The sequence below is a fragment of the Vanellus vanellus genome (assembly GCF_965231255.1).
Source record: "Vanellus vanellus genome assembly, chromosome: 1".
Taxonomy (NCBI): domain Eukaryota; kingdom Metazoa; phylum Chordata; class Aves; order Charadriiformes; family Charadriidae; genus Vanellus; species Vanellus vanellus.
In genome coordinates, this window is record NC_138905.1 from 87,893,704 (window position 1) to 87,917,968 (window position 24,265).

Consider the following 24,265-nt stretch of genomic DNA (forward strand, 5'->3'; position numbering starts at 1 on the left):
GCAAGAGACCAAATTCCCCCTAGTCAATGAACCATATTTTTTTTAACAAAAAAAATATAGAATCCATACAAATAGGGAAAACTCCTGAAATCAGCTTTGTCCACTCCTAACAAAGAGATGGGAGGGAAAAACAAACAGACCAAGTACTGAGCATTATTTACATTGCTTGGGGGTAGGAAAACAAAAGAAGAAGATATAGGCAGGAAGAAGAAACAAATAGGAGGAGAAAACTTCCTCTCATCCCTTTTCCTCCAGCTACATTTGGCACTGCAGAAGGAGTGGCAGAAATGGGAAAGGTGCAGTATTTCTGTTACGTGACGACTGGAGTACAGGCCTTTCCCACTATTAACTGCTTTGTTAGGAACACTTACCCAGCAATATAAAAAGGTTAAAAAAAACCCAAAAATGAAAACTCCAATGTAAACTGGATATCTGTGATCTCATAGCTGTACACACTGTTCCTGGATCAGCTGCCTACTCTCTGGGTCTCCCCATACTGCTGGCAAGGGAAAAGACAGAAGGATACAGCAGCAGCACCAAGATGGACATGTTCTCAAGCCCCCTGCAAGAGTCAGCTTTTTACGACTGTCTCTGTAGCTGAAAATGTCCTTTCCACTGGCATCCAGTGCCCAAGGTCAAAAGGACACACCACTCTTGCCAGCTCCTGGGAAGGTAGAAATGTCAAAGAGAGAAACAAATACATGAAAGATTAGAAAGAGACCAAAGCATGAATAGCTGAGAGCAGGGTTAGATTCATATCTGCATCCATTCTTCCTTGCTGCAGCAGAGCCATGCCCACAGAGCCACACCATCCGTACGGCAGCACAGCCCGTGCCCATGGAGCGCAGTTTGTATCCATCGGGCCTACAATTTCACATCAAGGTGCATTGAGGATCTGGTCCCACAGCGAATCTTTCAACTTAGTACAGTCTGTATTGAATACAGCCTTATCCTCTGTATTAGCCATAATCACAATACTAGTGCAATCTATATTTGTAAAGCCATATCTTCATTTTAACCCAGTTTATATTCATATATTCTATCAAAGGGGACCATGTCCACAGAGCAACATCCATTCTGCCAAGATGGATTCTAGCCACATAGCTGCTCCCTATACCAAGCCTGGCTCATCGGCCACATCCCCAGTACCAGAAGAGTTTGTATCCACAGCCAAGACTTTGTATTAAAAAGATTTAGAAATGATTTACCAATCCAGATCTCTCCAAGCACCTCACACGTGTCGCCCAGAGCAATGAAAATCAAAACCATGTGTCCATGGTGGAGAGGGAGAAGAGGTCTTCATGTGTCAATCACTTTGAGATTTTCCTTTTGTTTAAAAAAATAATTAAATGTCAGGAATGGAAGCTGTGTCTGCTCAGAAGTATGGGGAGCTGGAGAGAAGAATCCCTGTCATTTCATTCCTTGCCACCCCTCTCTTTGTTCAGCAGTGATGAGAACTTCACAGAAAGCATCAGTTGTTTGTTTCTCCCTCTTCCTCATCAAAGGACTGCACCCCAGAGGAGGTGACATCTGAGACTTTGCGGCTCAGTGCAGCATGTTCCATCTCCTCTCGAGGAGACAGTGATTCCAGGTCCCGGCACACTGCATCATCCTCCTCTGGAGAGGGCTTCTTGTTTAGGAGAGGAGCTTTGTCCAGTCTTGGGTTCCCTTCATCCTCAATGTGGTCCTCCATGTATGTGCTGGACTCAGCACCACCCACACCCTGAGCAGTCTGCAGGGGCCACACGTGGACCAGCCCCGTGCTCTGGATGAAGTTCTGCTCCTGTCGCTGTTGCTGCAGCTGTTGCTGCTGGAGAAAGCTGCTCTGAATCAAAATGCTTTCCTGAAGGTTTGTCTGGGACTCATCAAAATTCTGGCCTAAGTAAGAGCCAGTTGCTGGGGAAGCAATGAGGGACTGGTCACTGGTCTCCCAGGCATCAGATGAACCTAAGCAATACATGCCCTGCGAGACGTAGGAATGAGGCCAGCTGTCATACTGCGTCTGGGCCATATGCTCTGCAAGTAAAGGAGGGAAACAACACACAGTTAGACACTCTCTTTGGGCCAAGCTGGCTCATTCAGACAGATAGCTTGTGTGCCTGTGCATAGCTCTGCACTGTACAGGATAGATAAATCCTTTAGAGGAAAAGAGAAGAGGTAGTTCTAGGCAGTGGGTAGATGAACTTGATTATACCCACAATTCACTGTAAAAGCTGGCAGCTTTCCACAGTTATTCCTGAAAAGGGCAAACGAACTGGGATTTGGAGCCTCCCTGTTAAGATTAGACTCCTTGGACAGCTCCACAAATAGGTGATGCCTCTGCTAGATCCCAGTCTCGCAAACTGAGGCTACAGAATAAAACAGGATAGAGGAACAGAGAACAACAAGACAACAAGAGCAGGAAAGGGGTGTTTCAAGATAAGCAAGAGGCACTGCAGCTCACCTTGGCTCTCCATTAGCTCCTGATAGTTCTCAGAGTAGTTGCCTGCTGGGTTCTCCTGATTTGAGTTTACACTCACATCCTCACCATCCATGGAGGACCAGGCCATGAGAGTTGCCTCAGAAATAGCAAATTGCTCCATCACACCTGTGCCAAAGGAGACAAGGAAGGGGAAGCAGGGATGTGTGAAAGTCTCCACTTATCACCCCCTTCTTTGACCTCATTTCTTGGTCACACTGTCCCACTCTTGTCCTTTCTCAGAAACACCCACCACCCACAGTTGGCCCTCACCCTCTCCACTTTGCATTCCATAGGCAATACTCCAACCGCAGTCTCTCATCTCCTTCTGCCATCTCAACCACCCACAGGCTCTCCTGAGCATGTTTTTCAGGTTCCTGCACTTTGCTCTCTCAGGGATTCTGCTCTGGGACATCCCAACCAATCCAATCCACATGCCAAAAAGTTAGCGCTACCTGCAAGGAACCGGGCTTCCTTTTCACCATCGCTCAGGTCTGAGTAGGCATCAGCGTCTTTGCGTGCTGTCTCATGCGTGTGCTGCTGCTGCTGGCTGTTACCTTTCCCCCAGCCTTGCCATTCAATCATGTGAGCCACACGGCCTTGGCCCATAGCCGTCGGCTTTGTGACATGGTCCTTCATGCTGCGAGATATCCCTAAGGGGCCAGACATTAGAAAACAAGGAGGGGCTATTACACAGCTCCAGGGTTGTCTGCCATGCTGTTTACCTCTTTTGAAAGTGGAGCTGCTCTCCTCCTTCCTGACAGGGTTCAGGCCTGGGGTTGGGTGTCTCCCAACTTTCACCATACCACTCTCCAGGAGAGTTTCTCCATCTTTCCTTGGACTGGCTCTTAGAACAGGGGAAAGGGGAAACCCCAAATATGAAAGACCATTTCCTTCCTTGCCTAGAATCCATTTAGGGCAGAGCTGGGCATGAAGGATGAAGCTGGAAGTGAACAAACTAAGAAATAGAAAATGGGGTTAAATCCAAGACTGTTTGAGGGGAAGCAATTGAAGATGTCTGTGCTGGGGTGCATCATAAGAAGCCAACAGGAGTAAGATAAACCTGTTTTTTGAAAGGCCAATAACCAAGAGATTTCTGTATCTAGAACCATGGTGGTAGAGACTCCTCGAAGGCCTTGAAAAGGCAAGAGTCAGAAAGGAGCAGTTGGGAGAGCAACAGAGAGATATGGGAAGAGGCACAAAGGCCTGCGGAGAGAAACTGCCAAGGATAAACCCAAATTTTGAGGACCTCACCAGAGAAAGATGATTTAGCCAAAGCCCCAATCCCATAAGCATTGGAGTTGCGTTTCAGCTTGGGGAGTATGGAGGTCGTATCTTCCATGGAGAGCTGAAAAGAGAGAGAATATGAAGAAATGATATACAGGAAGGGGAAAAGGAAGTGAATTGAAGTGAGAAATCAGTATAAGGATTCCAGAAGGTAGGGGGAAGATGAGGAGCAGAAGCAAGCAACAAGAAAAAGAACAAAAGAAGGGAAGGAAAAATGAGAGGCTATTTAACCAGGACTGGATACTGCATAGTGTTGGGACTAAGTGAGGCAAGGTCAGTGGGAGAGGCAGAAGCAGGCTGTGAGAAGCCTCCCTTTGGCTGCTGCCAGTCCTCCATAGACATGCTGCACCGTTTCCCAACTCTTTGTTAAAGATGCAGGACATGGCTGATGGACAATTCAGGGAGCTTACAATGGGGAGCTGATAACGTCATAGGCAAGACACAGAAATGCATCATATATGCATCATACTACAGATATTAATTTTTATACATTACTTTTTGTTTTAATTTCTTCTCAAATGGTCTAAATAAAATGAACATGACTGTATCAGCGTTGTGTCCTGTTTCAAGCACCTACAACTACCTGTAAAGAAATGAGGTCTACAGTTCTGCATAATTCCCTTTATTCTCTATGTTCATCCTCAGTCCCTGAACAGCAAGGACAGGAAACTATTGGGACAGGCAGCAGTCACAAATATCATCATAAAACACAATCTCTCAAGATGAATTCATCAGGCTTCTTCAGAGATGCCAAGCATTGCATATCAGGCTTAATTTTCACACAGGCTAAAAAAGCATTGCTTCTGCTCTTCATGCATGCAAACAACCATGCTTTTCTCTGAAAATCAAGTCCAGCATGTTTCAAACACAAAGCTACTCAAAAGTAGTGACCATGACACTGGAAATTTTAAATCCTGACACGAAGCAAGCACTTGGTCACAGGCACAAATCTCATGAAATGTGAGAGGAGCAATAACTAGACAGTCAAACAGTTGGAGGCAAAAGAAGGCATTGTAAAGATGTTGATCTGCATATAATCCCAGTCAATTGTCGAAATATGAGAGACGAGTTTCTCTGGAAATTGAGTGTAAATGCAGCAGCTAAGGCATCCTGTAATTTTGGAGCCGGGAATGTCTGTGTGTAACATGTGGGCTGAAGAAATCAGAAAGCAGGGGAAGAACAGTAAAAAGTGAAAGGTTTAGCCGAGAACACAGCCCTTGTTCCATGATGCATTTTCTTTGGTGATGAAGCTTGTAGAGGAATGTCCATCTATGCCCCCACTGGTCATTCTTGCCTGGGTGCTGCTGTTTGGTATCCACCCATTTGTTTCAAGGCAGCCTGGAGGCTGTGCTGTGACCCACCTCATGGAAACCATCCAGAAAAGAAAGTAAACTGCGGAAGGTCTCTGCCACTACGAGGTTGGAAAGCTATGACACAAAGGCAGGAATGAATGGGAAGGGAAGGAAATTCATGAGCCAACTTTGATACCACAGAAGAATTACACTGAGAAAGAGAAAGAGCTGCATTATGAAAGAGCTCCACGGATTCAGAATGGGATGGAAAATGGGAAACTGCAAGTAAGTACTGTCTTTAAGGAGACATCACTTTGTGTACCTTTCTTTCAGCTAGACAGAAGTGCAGGGAGGGAAAACCTCACAAATTTCTTCCAGACAGTTGCTGCATGCACCATAATTTTCCAATTTGTTTCTCTAACTGAGCCTAGGCAAAAGGTCCCAAGCCATAAGTGCCACAATGAAAGAGATGCCAGTAGGGTGAGGGTTCAATAAAAATATAAGTCCCCTTGATATTCAGTGGTGCAAGTGCTTTTAAACCACAGAGAACCAGAAAATGACCACCATTTAAAAGTTCTGAAAGTATCTGGAATTTGAAAATGCTTATACTACCAATCATGCAGCTTCTTATCCTGCCTTTCCAAGTGTACAAAACCATCAAAGCCAATTTACGTGAACATATTTCTTAAGCCTCCAGAGCAGAAAAAATAATTTGTTAGCACTAACATGCATTATTCACTTTTCAGGATGCTGGTTTTGCATTAGTGAAAAAGAAAAAAATAAAGTCATATTTTTTCATGGCATTTTTTAATGTGGTTATAAAGTGTTCGCTTTTTTCTTCTTCCACTTGTTAACTGAAGTTAACCGGTGCTGATCATCTCCCCCAAGGGACATTAAGAATTCTTTTACTTCTGTATGCAACTGCAAATGAAGGATACATTTCTCCCAAATTCCTGGAGAAGATGAAATGATGCTCTAATCAAAGACTTCTGATTTTTTAAACATGCTGGACAGACACCTTTTTGTCTAGCAGTGCCCAGAAATCTCAAAAAGAGAACATATGAAACAACACACATTTGTCCCAAAAAAAGACAAAAGCAATTTAATAGCCACCTGCAGATCTAAATACCTGCCAGACAGCAAAAGACCAGAGGTAAACGAAAATTCATCACCATCCCCTGAATCTTAGACAATTCCCACAATTTCAGTGGCACTAAAGACATGTTTCCATTCTGGTCTCCACTGTATCCAATGGCAGACAAGTCCTGGTCTTGCTACGACTAGGAATTTGAACAGTGGTGTGGTGCATACTCACATTGATACCATCCCAGGAGAAATCTGTCCGTGTTTGCTAAAGAAAGCAAAGAAGGACATCATGTTAGTGTGTAACACACAAGTTGCAAACAACCATGCACCTCTCTAGTAGTTTGCCATAATCAACAGCCAGTATCTGATGTATTAAAAAAATTTGTATCTTTCAAGCTGCTGCTCATTATGGTGTCTGTAAACATCACGGTGTTTGAAGCAAATAGCATGATATAGAGAGTAAGAGAGGGAAAAAGAAACACCTTTTCATAAGGCTCCCCTTCTAACAGCTCTTCTTTACTAAATGTTGTGATGCTGGCACCCCTGCGTTGGAGTTGCATCCCTTTGAAGCTGACACAAGGAGGAGCTACACTACCTCTGTATTTCGAGTATAATATACCAAGTTACATTTTTTACAATTGTTACAATTATTTTCTGCTGAAATTCTTTTCCTTTGTAGTCTTTCAGTTTGTCCACTTCCCCCTTGCAAATCAGATCCATTGCCCGTATCAGCCATTACAGTACCAATGCATAGTGCATCTCCTTCAGCTGGAAGGGCTCACATCTCCACATTTTGATTTTGGGATGGGGACACTCAGGAAAATATAGATGAATCAGTTACACCTATGCTATCCATTCACATAAATCAAAATGTTCACTGAGGTATAGTTTATGCTCATTGACTTTTAGATCTGCATTTGATTTAACTGAATTTTCCATATAAGGTTGGGCCCCACAATTTCTGCCAGGATTCCGTGAAACTCAAAGTTTCTTGGATTTACATTCCAAGCCAGCAAGGTATAATAAGGAAATAAAAATACCTATACATTAGCACTTTGGAAGGTTTTTCAAATTGTATGTTATTTGTGATTTCTCAAATATTAAGCATTTAAAATAGCCTTAACCTTTTTATTAATCATGACTGCATACCCTGAACCTTATAGACCTGAAAATTCAGGTACCTAAGATTGCAGAAGCTGCAATAACTCAGAAGAGCAAATGAACCAGTCCTTGAGGTACTGCATGGGAAATCAATTGGCAGTGAGTTACTAATAAATGCATCCCTAAAATTCAAAATGGAGACAAATGTGTTTCTTCAAAAGATTTTATGGCTGTGCTGCAGAAGCTGGGGCAGACATAGTGTTGGACATTTCAATGAATCCATTATTCAAGGAATGCAGACCTACAGGCTTCTCAGAACTGCCACAGTTTTATCCATGTTCTGTTCCAGTCGTTAAAAGCACTTTCATTTGCAAATTCTTACGCAATATGGATATTCTGAAGGGAGTGCCTCAACTCTATTCAATTCAAGCCAAGCTGCACAGATATGAAAGCCTGATTCTCAGGTGCACAGTGGCATTCTGGTCATTTCCCAGATGATACCCTAGTGATGCACAACACCCATTTCTGAACTCAGAAAGAATTGAAAGTTTCTAATCCCCCTGGGTGCATCTGGGACAGGCACTCACCTCAGTGGAAGGTCGATGGAAGCTGCTGCCATGCAGCGAACTGGTGCTGTCCATATTGATTTGGTCCACATCTTTCAGCCCCTTCCAGTCTACCGCAATCACCTCGTTTCCTGTGGGAACACATCTAGTCAGGCTTCTGAATGCCGCTACAATTTGTTCTAGCAGTCTAAAGCCAAGTCAGCTCAGCACACAGGAGAATCATTGAGTTTAAGGCCACCACAGCCTTAAATCAGACCTTCCAACTTTAATCAGACCTTCCTACTTTAATCAGACTACCTGTACATCATCAACTATTATATTTCACACAGTTATCTCCATATGAAGACCAGTCATTTATGTTTTTCTCAAGCATAACGTATGCTTGGCTAAAGCACAGCTCACCAGAAAAAAAAAGCATCTAGTCATGATGTGAGACAGAAAGAACCAATTCTTTTGATAACCTGCTCCAATATTAACCACCACCACTTAAAAAGCCATTTCTCCTTTCTCATTTGAATTGGTCTGACATCAGCTTAAAGCTGCCGGTGCACTTGCTTTGCTGTTCTCAGCAAGATTAAGACATCTTTAACACCTGCCATTACATTTCAGGAAAGTTGTTCACACATTTGGTTTTCTTCTTGACAAACTAAACAGACTAAGATCTTCGTGTTTCTTACTGTACAGCATTTTTCCAGCCCCCTTAATAAATCTGTGTCTCTTTTCAAAAGACATCTCAAATTTTCCAGTTCTTCAAAACACGGCCATAAAAGCATACACATCAATGCAAGACTGCTCTCATCCATTCTGCTAATAAAGTTAAAACTTACTTGCTGCTTCTCATCACATTAACCCATTGTGCCATAACCTTGCAGCAGATTCTCACATTCAGCTCTTTGTTCACTCCGATCCCTAAGCACTTTGCACAGCTTTCTGGGATTGTCACCCATTCAAAAGCAGAGTCTGTGCTGTTTGATTTTAGATGTATTTTAATACCACTGAAAGGATCACGTAAAATTAAATAGTAACACATAAAACAGAAATTATAAAATAGAATTAATAAAGATTAAAAATAAGATTATTAAATAAGATTAAATCATAATAATAGTGAAACTAATGCAAAGTGGCACACTTCAAATAGTAACCACGACTGCTCTGTGGGACTGCTCTGTCCAGGTAGTGCCTTCAGTCTTTGTGCCAAGCTCAAACTCCATTAAAACTTATTTGCTGCCATTCATGGAGGAAAGGTTGTACTGTGTTTAAACCTGAGCCTTGTGGAACCTGGCAAGGAATATAGCTCCCAAAATTATAATCTGTTTCTGGGATCAATTCAGCAACCTGTAGTCTATTTGAAATGCATGCCATTGAATGCAAATCATTCTATTTTCATTAGCTTTTAGCTTTTTATTTACTCTTTATAGCAAATTTCTCCTCTACAGACATATGCAAACCCCCTTGCTTGTTCTGGCAGCTCTGGCATGTTTACACTGGTTCATCACTGCACTTCCCAGGTAGAAATGAGATGCTCTGCTCCACCCTATGCAGGCCTGCAGGAGGCATGTAGGCATTTATGGGTGGGAAGCCTGAGGCACTCATCAGCTAGAATTCAAAATGCAAAAAAAGATTTGGTCCCTTAAAAAGACTAAACATGGCAAGATGAAAACCCGCAGAAAGCAAATGCTATTTGAGTTGGTGTCCACCACACCTTCACATCTCATCATTTTCTGCTGTGCAAAAGACCTCTCTTCCTGAAAGAACGAAGGTATATTTTCCCCTTCACACACACGTATGTTTCTGTTCATCAGGATAATTAGAACCAAGTGCTTTAATAGCATCCCCCATATACCTCTGACTAGGCTGAGTAAAGTTGCTTAAAAGAAAAAGGAGGTTCCTCTACTGTATGCTACAAAGGTGAGCATAGAGGTCAGACACAGACAGACTTCAGGAGGAGGCAGGACATGGCTATGATGAGCACGACAAAGGCCACTTTCCGAGGTTGTGATCCTCTTGACTGATTTTCTTGACAAGCACATGCACACATTTGGCCTTACTGTGCTCAACTATTTATTTCTAGCTGTGATTGCTAGTAACCACGATTAATTAATGAGCTATGAGTGTAGAGCTGAATTTGTGTTAAATTCTGATGGGATCATTTGGCTCCCTTCTGCAGGATCCCCCTTTGCAGGGCGTAATGTTAGGCTGTGTGACAAAAGCTCATCTGCACACTCACAAAGGAGCACAGGGAGAGGACAGCAGGAGGTGGAACCCAAACAGCACCCTACTGGGCTGCTTTCAGGCCCATCCCAGGAGCCACCAGCCCACCAAAGGCCCATTTTCATAAGCCCTGAGAAGTACAGGGGCACAATGGCAGGTGAGAACCCAAATTATGGACTCACAAGAAGGGACACCCTGCCCAGGCCCCTCCCAGGACTGTGCCAGGAGAGCCTCAGCCCCAGGGTCCAGAGGAAAGCCCATCAAGACTAGTCAGGGGGGCAGGCTTTCAGAAGCAGCTTCATAACTGAGGGGGACAGTTACTGCCTATGGGTATGGGACCCGTTAACAGGATGCAGGAAAAGAGCATTTGGGAATTGCACTAGATATTTGTGATGTTTAGGGGAAGAACCAATGGCAGGGAAAGGGAGGGATCTAGGTGGTTTGGGCAGCAACAAATGTGAGAAAATAGATAAAAGTATAAAAGGGGCCAGTAGCATGTAAACAGGTTGTTGATCAGTATGGTTGTCTGGCCATGCCTTGCACTTATTTTGTGCCGTCTGTCCCGTCTTCTTGTTAAATTCCATTTCTAACTATTTTCTGGCATGAAGGATGCCAGACTCTGTTCTGGGTGCATGTGCTTTGTGATGGAGGTCTAAGTGCCAGGAACTGGAAAGACCGGAGCGAGCGAGGGCATGTGAATGAGTGCGTGATCACTAGCCAAGATGAAGGGGAAGTGATCTGGGTGCCAGATATGTGCCCCTGAGGGTGAGAGCACAGGGTGAGTTGGCTACCAGAGGAATTGGGCGACCTGTCACAGAACTCTGTGTGTGTGTATGTATCTGTGAGTGAGGGGTCTGTACCAGTAACTGCAGTGTGGCTGTGGCCTCGGGGGTTGCTATGTCCAGGTGCCAGCAACTGGGGAGACTGGGATCCAGGAGCAGCTACCGGGCAGACTGAGTAGCCCTCCTTCAGGAGGTATCCATGCTGCACATAGTGGATCTCCATCGTGATCAACCAGAGATGGGAGTAGGAGGAGGCTGTTGGTGTTGTTTGTGTGAGTGCCAAGTGTGTCTGTCTGTGCTGATCTGTGTGGCTGGCATATATGTGCATAGACATATGTATATATACATGTGTGTTGCATATGTTTATGTGTACGCATACTGGGAGTACAAGCTCAGCCTGGCTACTGGCTGCACCTGGGGGCAGGGAGCTGCAGCAGCCCCACCTCTGTTGGTCTGCTGGATTCAGCCCTGCTAGCACCATAAGGGCACTTGAAGGTGTGGACCAGAGCTCCCCAGCAGGTCTGGAGACATCTCCACTCCCAGGCCCCGGCAGGCTCCCGGGGCTGGGCTGCCAAGGCTGTCTCTAAATCCTGTCATGGCAGGCCTAGATGAGACAGGCACCTCACTCCCTCTGGCTGGGGCGTACAGCTGCTGGCTGCCCACCCCCAGCAAACATTTCGTTTATGACTGCATAAAGCCCAGGCACATCACCGCTACCTTCTACCCAACCTTTGATTACCTTTTGGCCTCACCATTTGGCAGCAGTTTCTTTTATTTATGTTTTGCTTCACAGAGCTGTAGCAGAAGGCCCTACCACCTATCGCACTGGACACCTTGAGTTCGGCAAAGCGAGAGAGGGAGGTTTGGGATGTGCTTGGCTTCAAGCCAGAAGGGGCAAGGCCTCAGCGGGCCAGTTCGTGGGTTGCCCATGAACTCCAGCGTGGCTGGAGATCAGATTTGGGGTCCAAGCAAACCTCCTAGGGGCTGGAAATATCTCTACCAAAGGAAAGTGCCAGATAGAACTCTGAAAAGCCCAATGGTCAGCGCCAAGTGCATCAGCATTAAGGTTTGGTTGTGGTTTAGAATCAAATACATTTGTATTCAGTCTCCCTTGAACAGGGAAGGGGTAAAGGGGCACTGCCTGGAAGTGCAAATCTAGAGAGGGCAAGTACGGAAAGGAGTGGAGGGATTGATTGTGTGATCAGGGTGAGCTGAGGGTCCAACAGGGGTCAGTGGGAGGATGAAACTGGAGTTAAGAGCAGAGTGGGAGCCTGCCCCTGCACGTTGGGGCCCAGTTGCCTCTTTCTGTAGAGGCAGCCCCTGCTCCTTCCCTCCATCTGTGACCCTTCACACTAGAAGGGGAAGGCCAAGGCATTCATGCCACAGGGCTGATCAAGCCAGTGATGCTGGAAAGGCAGGAGAGATGCCACCATTCTGGAGCAGAAGGCAGCTGTACAGAAGCCTTCAGTACAGGCAGCAGTCTCATGCCCGTTTCATCTTCATTTACCCTAGGTCTTTCTCCTGCACTCTCAGCTGTTTCTGAGCGTAGTGCGGTGGCCCTTCTGTAAGTCCAGACAGACATCCTGGCACGCAGTGCAAAGCAGGCTCCAGCACTGCTCTGCAAATGCACTGCAGAGACCCCTCCCCAGCCAAAGACAGAGACCAACCTCAGGGAGTCTGGTGCTCGGTGCATACAACTTGGCAGCCCCAAAGTTTGGCAAATGACACTCAACCTTTGCCCTCAATTCTGCTAGCCCACTCATGCTTTCCATGAAGTGTTAGGCTGTGGAAAATATTAATATTACTCTGGCAGATGGTGCCATCAAACGGTTGAAGAACTTTAACATGAAACAATTATTTGTCTCAAAGTCTACATCCGTTCCATAACAGTAGAACTAAAGACCTACAAAATTTATTTACTACTGTTTGTCTCCAGTTGAAATCTCTCATCTACCTAGACAAGGAAAGAGAATGAGTAACATGTGATCTTGCATGCACTGTAGTCATAAAGACTGAATAATTCTTGGTCTAAACAGCTTCACAGGTACTAAGAACGAAAGAAATAACTCTTCAGTATCTGTTAAATGCCTTTAAATGCAGTAATATCTGCTGAAGAGTTACAACATCACACACTGTGGCTGAAAAGGAAATCTCTGGGTTCTAATTGGAGTTGGGCCTGGGGCAATGTTACTTCCTCTTATTGGAAGTTGGATAAAGGTTAGTGGGTCTTTTTCTCTTCCGCTAGAAATAGCAAGAGCAGATCAAGTTCTACTCTGACAGATGGAAGGAAAGAAATATGGAAAAACAGAAAGAAGTATGGACAGTTAAGTGAGAAAAGAGAAACTGAAAGCAGTACATTATAATTTAGTATTGTTTTTATCCAACCTCCTGTCAACCTCTTTCTCCCTTCAATTAGTAATCTTTTTTTCTTTTGTAGTGGTACATTTCTCCTCCAATATAATTTCTTTTCTCTTATCTATCTTCCATTCCAGCTTCTGCTAATCATCATGGCTATCGCATTTGTAATTTATCATCAATCACCTCTTACAGAACAGTATTTTCTCATCTCCATATAGAGCTGATAAGCATTTTAAAACATGAGTGGGTCATAAAGCTAATTTTAAAGTGGAATTTTTACAAACACATGCTACTGAATTTCTCATTGAAATGTTCTGAAATGAGATGATGAAAGCTGAAAGATAACTGGGTTTCCAACTTCCTTGTCATTGTTTCTGTATGGTGTGTATGGAAAGGATATAGAAGGTTTTCATTTTCATTAAACTTTTTTAAAGATTCCTTGATTTTTTTAAACAATGTTATTATTTGTTTGGGGGGGGTTTAACATCATATATTCCATCCTTGCTCTGGAAGGCTCTGAGTCTTCTAGACAACTGAAGAACAAGTAGGAAGCTAATGACATGAAGCAGTGAGATAAAACCAAAGCAGTTGAAATACATAAATACATTAAGCCATACTGTTTGCAGATCATGGTTGCTTTCTATTTTTAACACAAATTTGATAAAAAAAAACTCTGACAAAAACTCATCAGAAAAAGATGTCTCCATCACAACTGAAGTAATGTTCCAACTCAAGTCCTCTAAGACTTTGGGGGAAAAGTATCATCCCTCTTTCTGTTACAGTACTGTTGAGGTAAAAATCAAGATTTATTTTTAAGTTGGTCCTTTCTAAATAATAAAGATGAAAAACATTTGAAGAGGAAAAAAGATGGGGGAAAGAAAACACCCTTTTCCCCACCTTTTTTTTTTTTTTTTTTGAGTATTGTAACTTTGCACTCTCAGAAATTAGAAAATGTGTGTACATTCCCAAGCAATATGAAATAATGACCATTTTGATAAATGCACTGGAATAGCCAAGAAGCCATCTGGATGACTATATCCTACCTTGTTGATCTAATAGTACTATTTTTTTCCTATTTCAGAAGCTCATTTTGCCAGATCCTTGACTTCGTCATGGAGACAGAATTTCTTAGCTGGACATACTTTCAGTTTCTTTGCATTTCTGTGATCATAGTAAATTCACCTTTTTTTGAATTACTACTTAATCTAACAATTCCATTCTCCTTGGGTTTCCTCTTGACATTTTCTCAATTCCTATTACCACTGTGTATTTGTTGATACTATATTTGGTACCTGTGCATGCATTTTGTTCATTTAACAAGGTACATGCTTGAATCGGGCGTCTGCATCTATGCAAAAGCCTTTAATAATCTATTTTGTTGTACCTTCCATGCTGGATGCTAAACATAATCTCTAATTTTTCTTCTCTATTTTTTTCCACACTAAGTAGACTAACACAGTTTTACAGTCTTAAATTCTGCTTTTTCCTTCCTGACCCAATGCTGGTGAAGATGTACACCAATATCAAATATGTATTTGTGTCAATTGCTTTCTGATGTGTCATGCCAGTTAACATCAAAAGAAACATATTCATTAAACAGTGAATTTCCAGCACCGCTATTATCCACTCTTAGCAGACTTTCTTCTGTTTCCCAAATTTTACTTTCCAGCAGAGAGTAGAACAATTATCATTCAATATTGGTAGCCAATGTTAATTTTGGTAAAGGCCAATATTTAGAGTAGTTGCAGTAATTATGACCAGTCTTTAAATTGTTCTTTCCCTGATATCAATTTTCATTACACTTGTGGGAGTGTAGTGTCTTTGTCAAACATATCATCATCATGTCCTGTCAAATCTCGTTGAAATAAAAGCAGTTGAAGCTACTGAGAAGGACTGACAGATGGATGGATAGCATAATCATAGAAACCTTTTTCTTCCCTGCATGCTTTACAGAGAGCCATTCAAAGCTATCCAAAAGGTCAATATCAAGGAAAGGAATAAACCTCTGTCAGGTGAACTGTCCCTGAGGTGAACCTCAGATGGAAGTGTTCAAATTCTCCCAGGTAAAGCTGAGAAATCAATCAACCTGAGCTAGTCACATAACTGTGTAAGTATTCTGGCTTGTACTTCATGAGGAAACATAGGAATTAGTTAGCTGCTCTTGGCACCTACCAACAGAATCATTTGTGGAAGATGAACAGAAAAGTCTGTTTTCGTGGATGAGATAGGGCTGAACAGTTTGGTGCTCATCAAGGCAGAGAAATGTCTCCACGAAACAGATGTCTGAAATTTTTGATCAAAAATGAAAACACCTACAGCTCTGATATGTCTGTCAGATTAGGAATCAGACGGGCAGTTCTCAGGATCTTTGCTTTGGATTTGGGTAATCTAAATTCTTTTCTAGACCATTCTGCCTCCTTCTGCAGGTAGGTCCCTTTTTAGAGCTGTTTAGGAAATAGAATTAATGAACAAAGCTCCAACACCAACATTTTTCTTCTAGACTAGAAACACTTTCAAACCAATACTAAAGGCTACTGCATACCACGTCCTCGCAACTAAAAAGAGATGAACGCAGAGCCTAATGTTAGACACAGGCAGTTCTGTTCGAAGAAACGGTCATGTCATCTAAGCTAAGGAGGTACTGAAAAATGAAACACATCCAATTAACACAATTTTTTAAAAAATCTCAAAGCCCTGTCTCATTTGCAGAACAAGTATCAGCCAGCATGAACAGCAGTGATGGGTTTATCCTCATTCTTCATTGCCTCTCTGAAGTGCAGAGAATGTGTCCCCAGGGGCCTCATTCAGCACAGTAAGTATGAAAACGTCAATATGAACCAAGGTAGCAGCCCTTTTTTGCTGGCCTATAGCCAACATTACAGAAGTAATACGCAGCAGGCAATTTCATATGCTGCTCTCCATATGTGTTTAAATTTTAATCTCTGTGGCCAGCACGTTACATGGGCACTGTCCTAGAGCATAAGAATGCCATTAGTTCTGACATCTATGTCCCATAGTTTCATCTCTACCAGTGAGGAAGAAGAACCATCCCAAATACTCCTCAGGAGTCAAATCAGCAGATCACAATGCACCTTTCTGCCTGAACTCCCTTCCCTGCACCCTGGGGCAGGAAAAGAAAGGTGTCACTACCACTGTTGCCTCCAGAACTACTGCCACCACAGCTGCTGCTGACACTTCCATCCCCACTTGCAGCTGGAACGTAACCCTGCACAAAGCAGGAGCCCAAGGGCTCTGAGGGCCCCGCCTGTCCCCCATATCCACCTGGTGAAAGAGGGGCCATGGTTCCATCACCTCCTGATGTCCTCAGGTTCTGCAACACACTGAAGGACTTGGGGAGGGAACAGCATGGACCCTTCCTGCTACCTTACTCCCCCTTTTTACCCTTTTCTTCCCTCTCCCTGATGTTGCTATACATACAAAAAACACGTACAGATGGTCCCCCACCTTTCCTTTTCCGCAGGCTCTCAAATTCACTCCATAGTCCTCCCAGGCCCTGTTGTGCTCAGAGCTTCCACACATTTTTCATCTTGTTTTCCTTCCCCTGACTGTCCCTGGTCAGCCCTACTCCATGCCCTGCCCTGTGCAGCCTCGGCCTCTTCCCCTCTTCCAGGCCCCCTGCACCCCCCTGGACCCTCTCCCAAGCATTGTCACAGAAAAACACCCAGAAAACATCCCACATGACCATCCCTATTGCCCTGCCTGTGTGGACATGCTGGGACAGAGGGAGGAATGGGGGTCCCTGACCCCGGGGACACTCTCAGTCCCTCTTGTTGGGGGTAGCACTGCCGCCAAGGTGATGTCAACAGGCCAAGATGGGACGCCACTACTGCATCTCTGGGCCCACTACCATTCCCCAGTCAGCAGGACGTATTGGAGCAAGCAGCAGAACAAGAACCTGCTCAAAACACCAGTGCATGGGGGCAGTGGCAGCCTGTCAGTTCCAGGCTCCACGCTCCTTATCTGTCACCCCCTTCAGCTGTGGGGTGGCAGTATGGCAGCCCCAGAGTATACAACCAGGTGGCTACATCTTTGTCCATCACAGCCATTATGCCCTTGGCCACAGTCCCCATCAAGAATCTGGTTTTGGAACAGCAGCAACGGTCAGAGCCAGCCAGGAGGCACTGAGCCTGCTGCCTCCCTCTTACCACCATCCCCAAAAACCAAAGGCAGTGATCCCCTAGGCCATGACAATGGCCTCCAAGCCATAGTACGTTTTCTTCCTGGCAACAAAAGCCACTACAACAAAAGCCACTACATAGGAGGCAACAGGTAAAGGGCTCTCGTTGAGGGGCTCTTCATTCGCCTCAAGCCCCTCCACATGCTGAGTGTAGAGATGATGCTAACTTCTGTTTCAGCCCTCTTCCCAATGCTACTCTCCTCATTATCCTCCCACCATTGCCCCAAAGAAGCTGGTATTTCCCATCAGCCCATTCCTGCAGGGCTGCAAAGGACAAGTCCCTTTGCCAGCGAGTCTTCATCTAGACAGTGGGAGCAAGACACAGCATGGAGAGCTGCAGAGTCCCTTACCATTCAACAAAAGAAATCTTCTTGTACGTCCACTACTCATCAAGGGACATTCAAGGTTTCCCTTGCTGAGCCTGGGACGCTTCTGAATTGACTGCTTTCTGGAGCTCCTTCCTACTGTGGCTGAGATCTCAAAAACTCTCCACCACATGGCCAGTAACAAAACTCCAGGCTCTCCAAGGCTACCAGGCTGAGCCTCTTAGGAGTGAAGAGCTTTGCTTCTCATGAGAGAGAGGCATGAGAGTTGTTCTCCCAAAAAAAGAGACCTCTGCAAAGGAGGGACTGCTGCACAGTATTTCTCCTCAGCACAGACTGCAGCAAAAGCTATAATGTAGCTAAAGTCTGTGCTGGTGTACGTGGTCCACCCAGACCAGAGCCACAAGACTCCAGTCCAGAGCATGAAACTGCATATGATCTAAGACCACAAAGAGACAGTCTGTCATTAGCTCTCCTTCTCCTCCTGGTGCCCCAACCAGGATAAAGTGTTTAAACAGAATAGGTAATGGCTATTTTATGGGGACCCTGAAGGCATTCAGTTTCAACTCCGGCTTCGTGGGATTTCTCCAGCAGCTGTGTACAACTGCAGAGTGCTTGGTCAAGCTCAACAGGGTCCTCTGCTTCAGAAGGGGAGTGAGTCAGGGCTGCCCTATACCAGCCATCGCCACTCCATCAGCATAGAATCCTTCCTCTGTATTGTCTGTTAGTGCGTGATGGGCTTGCTGCTCACAGAACTAAAGTTGTGTGTAGTCATGCGGGTTTAAACCCGCTGACATGCCTCCTCACACTCTGGTACCCAGAAGACCTGGCACACATGAGTCAACCAAGTCACATACATAGCATCTTCCTCTGCCCAAGTCAACTGGGTCAAGAGGTCTCACCACGTGTTTGGAAATAGATGCTAAGCAGGCAGCTAGCAACCTCCCGGTTGCACTTCCACACCAGTAAGGCACATGCCTCTTGCTCTGAGAGCCCACCTCTGTGGTACCAGCCACTTTCTGGCTACCAGCTGGGATAGGAGTGAGGTCAAGGTGTCTAAATAGCTGCAGAAGTGGGCAGAAATGATGCAGCAACTTTTCCTTCAGTGAGGATTCTGGTCGTCATCAACCAATGAGTGCTGACCATGCTTCAATACTGTGTCAACACCCTGTGCCCTTGTCCTGGTTTGAGGTAAAACAGAACCAATTTTGTTCAGTAACTTCGCTTCTTAGCTGGGCCTCTTCTAACAATTGAAATTAACTGCATATTGTGCAGACAGTGTTCACTCTCTCAGAGTGATAAGACCAATTGTTTATAGCTGATGCCCAGGCATGGTATGCAGAGAGGCTCCTGCTTACACTTATTGTCATAACAGCCAAGGCCAACCAACTTTGTTATTCGCCACGTTGGAGGGTCGGAAGCGGAAAAGCATAGTGGGGTCCCACTTGGAGGGAGGAGCGGACAGGACAGGTGACCCAAAACTGACCAACAGGGTATTCCATCCCATCTGCCTCATGCTCAGTATAAAAGCTGAGGGATCAAAGGGTCACGGGCTCTTCCTTCAATGGCCGACGTCTGAGGAGGACTCTGTCTGCCTGTGATCCCAATCCTGACTCCAGATCCAGAATCCAGTTCCCGTCCGTCACTGAGTCCAGCCTGGGACTGCCCCAGTGCCAGCCGGTGACGTGATTGTCATCTCGGGAGCTTGATACGGTTTTGTATATATTTTTCATTATTTCTTTTTATTTTATTATTAATATTTCATTAAAGTAGTTTAGTTTCTTCTAAACTCGTAAGTCTCTTTTTCCTCCTCTGCCTCTCTCTTTGTAGAGGAGTAGAGGGGAGCATCTGTCGGTCCCGTCTGGGGTCCCTCGGGTCCCCAGTGGTGGATTTGGCCTAAACCATGACAGCCCTATTACTGCAACACTGAACAACCTCCAAGAGAAAGTACTGGGCTTCAGGATGGTCTTTTATGGTTCAGACAGTCCAGCCTGGATTGTGCTGGCATGTGCCTTCCCCCACCACCTCTGAGATGTCTGTCATTCTACACCAGTGACCCAACAGGTCTCTTGCAAGACCTTCTTGGTCTGTGTTGTAAAACTGGTGTTTTACAAGGCCTTCCTCAGAACCTGGAAGCTCTCTGGATCAATCAACTCCCTCATGATCACCAGCAAGGGGGAATCTCCCTGTTGAGCCCCAGCTGAATAAAGCTCACCTCCAAGTGCTGGCAGAAACCTCATCACTGCATAGAAGGATCGTCCCTGTAGCATCAATAAAACTGGGGACCACTGGATCTATGGTCAGTGAGTCTGGGTCAACCCCACACTGCTTGCCTGGTGTACAATGTAGAACACCCAGATTATACCACCATCTCCTACTTCAGGTAAGTGCCACAGGAGGGTAGTCCCTTCCAACACCTAGCTCCATGGAGATACTTCTGAGGCCTTGACTCTCTGTCCAATTTACACACCACTTCAGTAAACTTTGAACAGACAGATGACCTCCCTTGAGAACACCTCCACACACTCACGCAATGATTGCTCAACTTCCTCCCCCTTACACCCGATCACAATATGTGGTTGTAGGACCACTCATTGTCAGGAGAGGATGAGGAACCCTGGTGGCCAGTTTCTACTCTGAGCTAATTCCATGGACCACTGGGAACATCAGCTGGAAAAATCCTCCATCGGGCAGAAGGCGCAAGTATGTTCACAGGACCCTCTGACTCATGTCTCTTATGCAATGAGAGGGAGACTGGCACTTCTGTACATCAAGCATGCTAGTCTTCTGACCCCTCCAGAACTAGTTACCGAGGGTCTGGCTGCACTTCTCACATCTTAACTTGTACAGTTCCTATTCCAAGACCTACTAAACTCTGAGCCTTCTTTATCACCTTCCCCATTTCCCACCAAGCTGGCTATCTGCAGCTCCAGGAGGAGGAAAACCGAAGATCTCAGCAACTAGCAGTGCTATCTCTAGTCCTTTGTTCTGGGCAGGGCATGGCTAGGCAGTATCCACCAGTCGCTGGATACCATGGAAATACACAGGTGCTCTGCTCACTGTTTCTCTCTGGTTCCCTGTTTTCCTGGTTTTAGCCTTCTTTACCTTGTTCTCTTTTCTTATTTTTTTCTTGTCCTCACCCCCTCCCCAACCCCAGTGCTTTTCTTTTTTTTTTTCCTTGTTTCTTTTCTTCACTCTCTTTTTCTTTTTGGGGGCGGTGGAAAAGTAGGCATTTAGTATTCATTTGGGATGGGTATCAGCTTGTCCCTAAAGCGGGAGTGGATGTGTAGGAAAGAACAGGGGAAACAGTAGTGACATTTTCCCAGAATACTTGCCCTAGCCTCCTGCAATTTACACCTCAAGTAGTTCCTGAGACAGAGATATTGCCTCTATTTATTCATCTTTAAAGGAGTTTTCTTCTATTCATGTGTTCACTTTTTAAACCAAAGAAAAGCATCCTATGTCAAGGAGTTCCACAATTTAACTCTGTGTTACATGAAGAAGTGCTGGCTTTTGTTTGTTTGAAACCTGTCACTTGCTAGTTTCATTTGATGTCTAGATTCTGTTTTGAAAGAAATAATGAAATATTCTTCCCTCTTCATTTTCTCCATGATGCTCCTATCTATAAAATCATTAATTTTCTCTGATATCTGTTGTAACTTTCCCTAATCATCTCTTTTCCATACTTGAGAAATCCCTAACTGTTTAAATGGCTCCTCACATATACGCCACACCATACCCTTGATTGTCTTTGCTGCCCTTTTCTGAATCTTTTCCAGTTTGATTATGTCATTTCTGAAATGGACAATCAAGGACAACACATGATATTCAAAATATGGGCATAGTATGGATTTATCATAGAATCATAGAATGGTTTAGGTTGGAAGGGACTTTGAAGATCATCTAGTTCCAGCCCCCCTGCCACGGGCAGGGACACATCCCACTAGACCATATTGCTAAAAGCCCCATCCAACCTGGCCTTGGACACTTCCAGGGATGGGGCCTCCACAGCTTCCCTGGGCCACATGTTCCAGTGCCTCACCACCCTCATAGTGAAATTTTTTTTCCTAATATCTATTCTAAATCTACCCTTTTCCAGTTTGAAGCCATTACCTCTCGTCCTATCACTACATGCCCTGGTAGCAGATTATGTATAGTATAATGCTGTTTCTCATTTTATTCTCTATTCTTTTTCTAATTACTAACATTTGATTGGCATTTTTACTGGTACTGAGAATTAAGCTATCCATTATAACCCCAAGATCTCATTCTTGCATGAAAACAGTAAACTCAGTACTTCCATCACTGCAAATGTAACACTAGAATTGCTTTTCCTGTGTGCATTTTACATTTATCTACATCAAATTTAACCCATAATTTTAATACCTAGTCATTCGATATTGTAAAATCCTTTTGCAATTCTCTGCACACAGCTTTTTTTTTGCTCCCTCAAATAAGTACTATCATTATCATATTTTGTTACCTCATTAATTACCCCCCTTTTTCATATCAACCATGGATATGCACAAAACTGAAAAAATATCCCTGTGAAAACTGGCCATTTCTTGTTAATCCCTGTGTCCTATCTTTACCAGGCTACTTAATAATTTCAGAAACTTCCCACTGATCCAGCAGCAGATTTACATCTTCAACAGCCTGGGATGACTGACCTTTACAAATGCGCCTTGCAAAACCAAGTAGACTATAGCCATTGGATCTCCTTTGTCAATATACTTGTTGACCCTTTCTACTACTTATAGTAGTAAGGGATGTGTGACATTCCTTAACAGCAGTAGTGTTAACTCTTTCTCAGTGTGTGTTATTTGTCCATGCAGGCACTGATTCTGTTCTTTAGAGCGATGTTTATGAGCTTGCCTGCTAGACGTATCTTGTTTACTAGCCTATAGTTCCCCAGATCTCAAAATAATTTTAAAAACTGGCATCACATTAACCACCTCCCAATCTTCTTGTACTGAAGTAATTGTAAGGCGTTACAAATCATAATCAGTAGGTCAGCTCAAATTTCTCCAGAAGTCTTGCATGAATACCATCTGATGACTTGTTACTCTTTTGTCTACCTGCCTCACTTACTGAGGCTTCAGTTTGAAGCTGATCTCCTGAGACATCCCCAACAAGGAAAAGTTCCACAGGATAAACTTCCACAACTTCGTCCTCCATGAACAGATACAAAATTGTTCTTTGGTTTTTTTTGAGGTTTGGGGGTGGTGGTATTCTACTATGGTCTTAATTGCTCTGAGTCACCTGAAGCCTTTTTAGCAGTAACATCACACACTAAGTCCTCCTAATCATCGCACAAGGCAAGTTACTTGTCTTTCATGGGCTCTTTGAATGGCTCCTGAAGTAAACATTTAATTTGCCAGTCTACACGTAAGGTTAACTGAAGTCCCCGTTAATACTGAGTTTCCCACCTTCACAGCCTCTTTGATCTTCCTCTGGCTGTCACAGCTTCCTGTCACCATCCTGGCCAGTGATCATAAATGGTCAGTAGTATAACCCCTGAAACTACTTTTCCCACATGAAACATCAATCTACATGCTGGCCATTTGGATGACCAAACTGTTTTCTCCGGTTTAATTAAGAAAGGGTTATTAAACATTGGAATAGGCTGCCCAGGGAGGTGGTGGATTCACCATCCCTGGAAGTGTTTAAAAAAAGGGTAGATGTGGCACTTAGGGACATGGTTTAGAAGTGGTTTTTGTCAGGGTAGGGTAATGGTTGGACTTGATGATCTTAAAGGTCCCTTCCAACCTCAGCAATTCTATCATTCTATGATTCTAAGAAAATGTGCACTGAAACCTTCTCCATAAGCCATGTGTGATCAGCATCTGTGGACACAACCACATCTTCCCAGGATATAGAAACTATGTTTCCTTTAATTGTCTAGTATACTCCTGGAGTTGAGAACTTGTGTCTTAAACTCACAAAGAAAAATCCGAATCCTCTAATCTGACCTCCTTAAAATAAGAAAGGCTAAAGGTATTCCCTTTGTTAGTCATACTTCCTGTGGAACTACAGCATTATTTTTTTAAAAAATCTTGATTTTTATGTGTTGAGGTGACAGAGGACTTAGTAGAACTCTTAGTAAATTATTCCAGTCGTTAAGTATTTTTACCATTTGTTTTTTTGCCTCATTTCCAATCTGAAAGTATATGCCATCCTTCCATCACATCTCAACTGTTTTCTGCTAGGTTGAAGAGTTAGATGGTTTTGAGGTTTTTTTCTTTACTCAAACACTTAGACACTGTCATTGAGTCACTGCTGTAAGTTTTTATTCATGGTTCCATGTTTATTTTCTGGCCAATCTTCAGTTTTGTGGTACTTCTCAAAGTGATAATAATAGAATTAGACAAAGTAGATGAAAAACAATTTTTTTCACAAGTGCCAAATGCAGAGAAAATACAACCTTCTCTCCTCCTGTTCGATGCTCAGCTCTTAATAGATCAAAGCACCACATTAGCTTCGTCGGCTGCAGCATCACAATAGTAGCTGTTGATCTACTTATTATCTGTTCAGATATCTATAATCTTTTTCAGTGTGACTGCTCTCTAACATTGAGCTCTGGTCCTGTAAATACTGTTCACA

General features: G+C 43.9%; 1 protein-coding gene across 1 annotated transcript in view; it reads right to left on the minus strand.

The window, feature by feature from the left end:
* Positions 1 to 1,471: 1,471 nt before the first annotated feature.
* Positions 1,472 to 24,265, minus strand: part of FAM131B (family with sequence similarity 131 member B) — a gene marked incomplete at its 3' end in the record, with an annotated part of 29,351 nt that continues 6,557 nt past the window's right edge. Inside the window, exons 2-7 of the mRNA XM_082496872.1 lie at positions 7,812 to 7,921; positions 6,353 to 6,388; positions 3,713 to 3,806; positions 2,914 to 3,111; positions 2,444 to 2,587; positions 1,472 to 2,016 (exon numbers count right to left, since the gene is read on the minus strand). Of these exons, the coding sequence (XP_082352998.1) occupies positions 1,472 to 2,016; positions 2,444 to 2,587; positions 2,914 to 3,111; positions 3,713 to 3,806; positions 6,353 to 6,388; positions 7,812 to 7,921 (1,127 nt within the window). The remainder of the gene's footprint in view (positions 2,017 to 2,443; positions 2,588 to 2,913; positions 3,112 to 3,712; positions 3,807 to 6,352; positions 6,389 to 7,811; positions 7,922 to 24,265) is intronic.